This window comes from Trematomus bernacchii, unplaced genomic scaffold (assembly GCF_902827165.1).
Source record: "Trematomus bernacchii unplaced genomic scaffold, fTreBer1.1, whole genome shotgun sequence".
Classification (NCBI taxonomy): Eukaryota; Metazoa; Chordata; class Actinopteri; order Perciformes; family Nototheniidae; genus Trematomus; species Trematomus bernacchii.
In genome coordinates, this window is record NW_022987609.1 from 2,505,186 (window position 1) to 2,513,562 (window position 8,377).

Below are 8,377 nucleotides of genomic sequence, written 5' to 3' on the forward strand. Positions count from 1 at the left end.
CAGTTTTAAAGGGGAAATGGGAGAAACCTCAGGGAGAGCAACAGAGGAGGGATCCCTCTCCCAGGACGGACAGACGTGCAATAGATGCCGTGTGCATTTATAAATGCAAACCGAGTCAAGCCGAGTCCGGAGGGTGGCGGTATGCACCTGAAAGTTGTTTGAAATCCGCCAAAAAACCGAGAGAAGAAGAAGAAGAAGCCGACTCCGAGGGTGTTTCTCAATCGCGAGTACGCTTGCTGGTAGCACATGTCTGCCGAGCATCTTGCTTCAGAAGCGAGTCAAGAATACTTCCTGGCATTCGTAAAACAAAGTGTGGAACACGCTAGCAAGTGTGCAGGTGTGCGTCATATGAGAGGCCCTGCCTTACATCTTCCGCCACAGATTTGGGGAAATTGGTCCGTGTGCAAAGCATTGTGGGGATTTTAAGACCGCGGAGTCTACTCATGTGCAGCCTCGATATTTCTCCAAACGGAGTACGCCGGGCTCGGTAGATTTCCAAGTATGCTGGAGATTGGAACAGTACTTCGGCGGCACTCGATGACGTAGTATGCTTGAAATAGTGGCTCTGAAGCAGCTTTACTCGCGATTGAGAAACACCCAGAGGGTTGCGGTCGAATACTCCAAAAAAACAGCTCCTAAGTTCTAACCCTATCGTCTATTCCTTGACCTCGGAGTGAAACGTCACGGGGTTAAGGGATAGTGGATAGGAGAATTCAAAAGGATTTAGGAGAAGAGACTGCGGTACTTTAGGGAATCCGACTGCACTTTCACTATCTGACGTGTTTATGATGCGCCAGCCGAGGTCCTAAATGTGCGCCTGCTGCTGTGGGGAAACTATGGAAACTACAGTTTTCTATACAGCGGACTACAACATGGATGTTTAATAAGAACGAGGGACTACTGTAAACTCATCTAGAGACTCTGCACCGTGCTCTGATGCTGTTGTTTTATGCTTTATGAACGGGGACAACAGAGAAACATATTCTTCATGACCAAAGTTGGAATTGAAATAAAAAAAGGAAAGTGAAACTTATGTCACCGTCTCCCTCCGGTCCACATTAATACAAATGATCCCAATACGTATGATTGTATGAAAAGATCTTAAAATCAATACAATGTATTTATTATAAACGTTAGTCCTTAACATCTATCACTGTGTATATCACCATTCAAACATCTTTTAAAAGTGAACAAACCCCACACAGCTCAGTAAAGACTGTGAAATATTGACTTTATTTGATCATTTCAGTAAAAACTAACGTTCATATTTCTCTTTTTGATTATAATACTGATGAACGTTCAAAACAAAGCACTTTGGCAACTTACCACATACGTTTTAAAATGCTTAATAAGCACCGTAACTTTCATGATATCATTTCTCGTTCATAATCGGTTGTTTCCGTGAACGGCCGACTGTTGTGTGACGGCAAATGCCGCGGCCGCAAGGCATTGTGGGGCAGCATTTTCTCCTCTCCTTTCGGTTAGGGAGGTCCAGTGGTTCCTAAGCTAAAGGAGGTTATAAAGGAAGTTTGAAACCTCCTTTCCTTTTAATTTAGAGAATTCGAACGGCACTTATCATGGCTGCCACTGAGGGACTTCCGGGTCATTTCACTCCGTCAGGAAGGTTCCTAAGCTAAATGGACTATTCGACCGCAACCCGGCTCGAGATCGCTAGAATTTGAAAATACACAACCGGAGAAAATCTGCCACTTCCTTATAGAGCCCCTCCTCCAACACACACTAACGCGCACATGACCAATGAGGTCACGAGATAAGTTTGTGCACAGATGGAAGGCTGACAGGCAGGTAGGCCATCCAGTTATTTTAGCCGGGCCGGCTAAAATGATTGGTCGTACTATTTACAGTATTACGGCTTCCACAGATGACATTTTTTTAATGGATTTTTTGTCATTGCTATCGGGATGTTAAGAGCATTCCATGGAATATAACAAAAAGTGTATCTCGAGCCGGTTTTCCTCAAACTTACCTACCCTACCTTTAATATATAAACAACACTTTCAAGATATGAATATCCATTCATCTCTCTTTTCTATAATTATTTATTTGGTGAAACATTATTTAGACTTACTTAAAATATAGAGTACATTTTCAAGCTTTGAAATCATGTACATTTGCCTTATGAAATGAGTAAAAAAGAGATTTAATGAACACAATGTTGGAGTTTTTCCTCATTTTTCAAGCAGAATATCAAATATATGCGCTAAGGTGAAGTGTTAAAAATATCTGACGTGAAAAACATTGAATCATCATCCAAGATATGCATACAGGTGAAGTGTAGACATTTTTACAAGACGTTAAACAAACAAAACATTAGCATTTTCCCCCCCGTTTTTCATGAATCCTCACTATTAATAAGTGACTTTCGATATGATGAAAACTGAATTAGTATTTCTGTATTAGATTTAAAGAATTTAGACCAAATGTTGGATTAAAAACGTCAAATATTCTTTGGTCACAAATGTGTGAATTTAATCATTGCGTTCCTTTTTTCACCCGTCTTCCTCAGTGACCCGTATTTTTCCATATTTTTTCCTAATGATTTTTTTAAAATTTCTTGTGTTTCCTATATCTTCAACCCCCCTTCTCCCGCTGGTCCCTCCATGTGCATGCTGGGTAGGGTATGGTGGGTCTGGTGACGGGCGGTGCGTCGGGTTTGGGCCGGGCCACCGTGGAGCATCTGATCCAGATGGGAGCGTCCGCTGTGATCCTGGACCTGCCCTCCTCTGACGGAGCAGCCCTGGCAGCCAGTCTGGGGGCCCGCTGTGCCTTCGCTCCTGCTGACGTGAGGCCAAAACTTACCAGAAACAATCATTCATTCAAAATCAAAATGCATTTACAATACCATTCAAGTCCTGAGTATTGTTTACATACTTTAAAAATGGTCTGGAGGTGGAATTCAAATGTTAGACTCTTCCTCTGGCAAGAAAAACGACTATATAGAGTGATAGATACATTGTGTATGTTTGTATTAACAGCTATTGCTGAACATTTAATTAATGGTTATTTTAAAACAGTCATTGATTTCATTCATATTTTTATTAATAAAATACGTTTTAATTGCCTCGCAGAACTAGGTTTTTTGCCATGTAGGTTCACGAATACGAAGAATTTGCTTTGGTGTAAAATGGTGCATACATAAAGGGGATTAAAAAGGACTGTTATAACATTTGACAAGAAATATATAAATATTCAAAACAGTATGAGAAATTACACTTAAAAAAAAAAAAAAAATATGTGCAATATATCAGAATTAAAAAGTGGAAGGGCTATGCATTGCATTAATACTGAGTTTTTACGCTCAGCAGAGGGCGCTCACACAACATCCAACACTGTGTGTGTGTGTGCGTGTGCGTGTGTGTGTGTGTGTGTGTGTGTGTGTGTGTGTGTGTGTGTGTGTGTGTGACCTGTTTTTGTTCACAGTTGCTTGCATAAAAATGAAACCAACAAATGTACTTCTTCTTTTGATGCATTTAAACTGTATATATTTACACATGTGTGGTGGGTGATATTAATCTCAGGCTTGATTGAATTGTCAGGTGACGTCGGAGGAAGAGGTGCAGTCGGCCGTGTCTCTGGCCACAGAGAAGTTTGGGAAGCTGGACCTCGCGGTGAACTGTGCCGGCATCGCTGTCGCCATGAAAACGTACAACTTCAACAAGAAGACCGCACACAGCCTGAAGGACTTCCAGCGCGTGATCAATGTAAGATGTACGCAAGGAAGGGATGCATTTAACATAAGTAAAAAGAAAAGTTATATTTCTATTACCCTTTCAGTCGTGGAATGTAGTTAGGTAGATTTACTAAAGCACATTCAAGGTTTATGTAACGTTATACCTCTACTACACTACATGTAGTGGAGACATATTGTACATACTATATTCTACCCTTCTCTCCAGTGAAAAACCTTTATTTTACAAATTTGGTCATTTGAAAAATGTTGCTAAATTGAAGGACAAATGTTTCTGAAATCTCCTGTTGTTTATTTATTTAAATAAACTATAAAAATATAAAAAAATTATAATTTTAGGTTGGAAATTTATCACAGACAACAGGGCTGTTTTTCTATATGATGACCTTTTATAAGACAATAATCCATTACTGCCAGAATGCTCCTTTCCCTATCTTCAGGCTATCGTCAAAGAAAGCTGGATGGTTTGATTCTTTATCCACATTTGATAAATAAAAAAGCCACCACATTATTAAATAAAACGAATAAATACACCATGGTAAAAACATATAGTGCAGTTCTTTTTTTATAAATGAGTGAACCTAATCAACTATTGAAAGAGCCGGAAACATTATCAAATTGTAAGAACTGAAGTGTATATTGCAGATAAGCAGTGGTATTACAGCAGAAATGTATTATGGTCTGTATTGCATGTGTTGGTCTTGTGGCTTTGAATGCAGGACTTTACTATTAGTGAGGCATCTCAAAGTGTTATAAATACTATCACTTGACTAATATCTGAATACTTCCTCCTTCACTAGACTTCTCTTTGTGTTCCCTGCAGGTGAACATTGGAGGAACCTTTAATGTGATCCGTCTGGCGGTGGGGGAGATGGGGAAGAACGAGCCTGATGCCGATGGACACCGAGGCTGCATCATCAACACAGCCAGTGTGGCAGCCTTTGACGGACAGGTACTATCAAACACACACGTCAAATAAATGACTTTGTGTTCGCTCCGATTCTCCTCTTTATTTTGCTCTCCCTCTTCTCTCCAGGTCGGCCAAGCAGCATATTCAGCTTCTAAAGGCGGCATCGTTGGAATGACCCTCCCCATCGCACGAGATCTGGCCCCCATGGGCATCAGAGTCATCACCATAGCACCTGGTTAGTGTAAAATGAAGGTTTGGTTAGAAGTCATGTATTGCTGCCGATTCAGTATCGTTAAAGAGACCCTATTATGCTTTAGGGATTTCCCTTTCCTGTAGTGTGTTATATGTTTCTGTGCATGTAAATGGTCTGCAAAGACTAACATCCTAAAGTTCCCTCCAGAGGGAGTTTCTCTCCCACACTCCCCTCCTGCCTGAAAGGCCTCCATTGGACTCATTTGTTTACTTCAGGAACATAGTGACATCACTATGTAACACTCACACTTCTATAGAGTGGTGCAGGGATGAAGTATTTTTGTAGTAAGCTGCGCATGGGTTCCCTCGACAAAAAAGCAGTAGGATTTCTCCATAGGATTTTTGAATATTGTAAAAAATAAAATCTGTGGAAAACGAACCTGTTTGATAAATGCACGTTTTGTTCAGCCGGATAATCTCCACATGTCTACCCTACCCTTTATAATTTTCGAACCATAAATCTAATCAATAGATTTATGATAGATAGATTTATGATTCGAAAATTATAAAAGTAGTAGCCTACGGAGAAATCCCATTGCTTTTTTGTCGTTGGAACCCATCCGCAGCTTACTTCCTGGTCGGCCTACACAAATACGTCATCCTGCACCACTATTGGCTAGTGCTTCAATACATTGTTCTTGATAGGATAAGGGGCGGGACATCTTTTAAGCAGCTAACCAATCGGAGCAGACTTGGCTCTGGTTTCAGATTAAGGGTGAAAAGAGGTAGTATGAGAAACATTTCTCATACTACCTTTTTGAACATGTATACTTATGTTTTAATGTTCAAAAAGGTCTTAATTTGATCTAATCACAAAGATCACTGATTTTAAACTGACATTTTCTTGGATACTAAAACATGTTCTCTCTTTTTTTTCTTCCAGGTCTGTTTTCCACGCCCCTCCTGGCCGGTCTTCCAGAGAAGGTGCGCTCCTTCCTCGCACGCCAGGTGCCCTTCCCCCCCGCCTGGGAGACCCCGCTGAGTTTGCCCACCTGGTGACGTCCCTGGCGGAGAACCCAATGATCAACGGCGAGGTGATCAGGCTGGACGGAGCCATCCGCATGCAGCCCTGAGATCAGGAGAACATTATTACGTCCGAGTGTCATTGTGTGTTTCTGCCTCGTGCAATTCTGTTGTAGAAAGCTTTCTATAGGACATATAAACTGAATGAACAACTAATTTCTATCATCTTTGCATGTGAGAATGTGTGTAATAAATGTCTGTACATCATTCACATCAATGCAGTACTTTATGAACTTTGGTTGTTTTGTAAACTAATCGAGATAATAAAAAAACCTCAGATGGGTTTGATCTAATGCAAAGTTTCTGTTCTTAATCCTCAAAGATGACATGTTATATTCGCCTACAACGTCTTCTAAATCATACTGATATCACACATTTGCTTAAAATGTAATTTTAGGAGCATTTAATTCAATCCGGGGAAGAATGTATGAGAGTTGCTTATTTAGCATTTTCCATCTTATACTTATTTAAATGTAAGTTAAACAGGTTGTGTACAATCCCCTTGGTGAATGGAGGTACTTGTATGTCTCTGATCTGCATTTCAAGATTTTTTTTTAATCCAACCCTGATTTAAGCGCTGATATTGGGGACGAGAAAACCAAATATTTAAGTTATTAAAATTCAGTGAAGCTCAGTAATGTTGTTTACTGCAGTCTAATATATTGATTTTGATTTGACACGGTTATAGTTTATTTTTCTTCCTTTTTGAGAGGTATTCAAAAGTTCTAAAAGTCATTACATTTCTTCTTTGATAGTGCAGATACCCCGAAGACCCTTTCTGAAGCCAATTGCCCCCCATGTGCTTTTTCAACCAATACAAACATAAAGCTATGGCTGCATTATGTGAAGTTGGCATGTCTGGATTTCAGGTGAATTATCTGATCATCACACCTCTAAAATAATTCAGGGTCCTAAATTGGCATTTTACCTTTTACAAATAAATGACTACTATATGATAAGTAAAAACATATAACATTATTAAAGTAAATGCTTACATTAACACAAAGCTGTGTATGGATTTCTTTAACAGCTAGCATAACAGTTTGTGAACAAAGTCTGCTTCTTATATTATACTGACATCCTCCTGCTAATTATCCATACTAGTTGAAGATGATTACATAAAGAGAGTCATATACTGCAACACAGATACTGTAAGTGACGGTTGCAACGTGTTAACAAAAAATGATGTCACTGATTTCCTTTTGCTTTTTGTCTTAATAAGCATATTATTTTTAAAATATGTATTGTTTAACAATACCATTATAGCTTTATTGTTTATACAACAGTATAGTATTTATAAGGAGTAAAAAAACATTGCTTGAGTGTCAGAGAAGTTTATTGTCAACAAGCCAAGATGAAGTTGATTGGAAGGCATTACATGATGTTGTTGGCAGGAAAAGGAACAATCATATTTGCACTGTAGTTTCATAAAGGTTCCTAATGTCATTATTATATCAGTGTTTTTCATTACATTTAGCTTATGTTATATTAAAGCAGTACACATCTATTATTAAACAATGCTTAATCTGCAGTGAAGTCATACATTTGCACAAGCAAGTCTTAATTATAATTGCGTCAAATAATTGGAACAGAGAGCACAATCATAAAGAGATGCATTTGTCATAAACTTGTCAACACATTCTACCATAATTCAAATTCAATCCCAGTGCCGAACAGAGAAAAGCCCATTTTACGGCCAACAGAGATGCCACAGCCCAGCAACTTTCCCTCTACACTACCAGCACCAACACTGACACCGGTGTCTACTGACAGACCGACTTTAGCTGTCAAAGGACCAGCAGAGGCTGAAGCACTGCCCAGTCCTGCTCTGGCGAAGAGTTCGGCACTGAGAGTCCCTGCAGAGGCCACCGCTCCGACGCTGGCATTGGGCCCTTTGGCCTCAGCTTCAAAAATGCTCCATTCAGCTCGTGCACGACCCACTCCTACAGATGCTGTGGCTCCGGCCTTGGGGATACGTTTACGAGGTTTATTCTCAAATCCAACTGCATACGTGTCGGTATCTGCATAGGTACCTTTAGCAAAAGCATCAGCAGGCCGGTCAAACGTGTTGATGATCTCCAATATTCCAGCTTCATAAACGTCAGCAACCTCTTTCACAACTGCATGAACAAAGAGACATGCATTTCATCTTTATGTTATATAGACGAAACACATATTCAAATATAAGTTCAGATGCTCTTTATGCTTTTAGCGTTACAACATTTACAATATTAACACGTCCTAGCTTTTTGGAGTAAAAACTACATTTGACTGAGAACTATTGAAAAAGACAGAGTGATTCGTTATTTACGTATTAAGGCAAGTACATCTTTCAAACTCCACAAAGTCACATGACATTTTTTTTAATATTTAAAAATCTCCAGATTATTAGACTTAATTAATTGTATGTCTCAGATGAAATGCAATGTTCTTTGTGCAGTGAGTAGTGCTCTTGAATGCAGCTCAACCCTGTGCTCCCTTGA

At 39.6% G+C, this 8,377-nt stretch overlaps 1 protein-coding gene across 1 annotated transcript; it reads left to right on the forward strand.

The window, feature by feature from the left end:
* The first annotated feature begins 2,692 nt into the window (after positions 1-2,692).
* LOC117483479 (3-hydroxyacyl-CoA dehydrogenase type-2-like) lies at positions 2,693-6,187 on the forward strand. Its single transcript, XM_034131838.1, is given in 6 exon segments — positions 2,693-2,803; positions 3,558-3,722; positions 4,533-4,661; positions 4,746-4,854; positions 5,755-5,829; positions 5,832-6,187. Coding segments are annotated over 6 exon segments (687 nt in total). The 5' UTR covers positions 2,693-2,707; the 3' UTR covers positions 5,945-6,187.
* Positions 6,188-8,377: the final 2,190 nt, after the last annotated feature.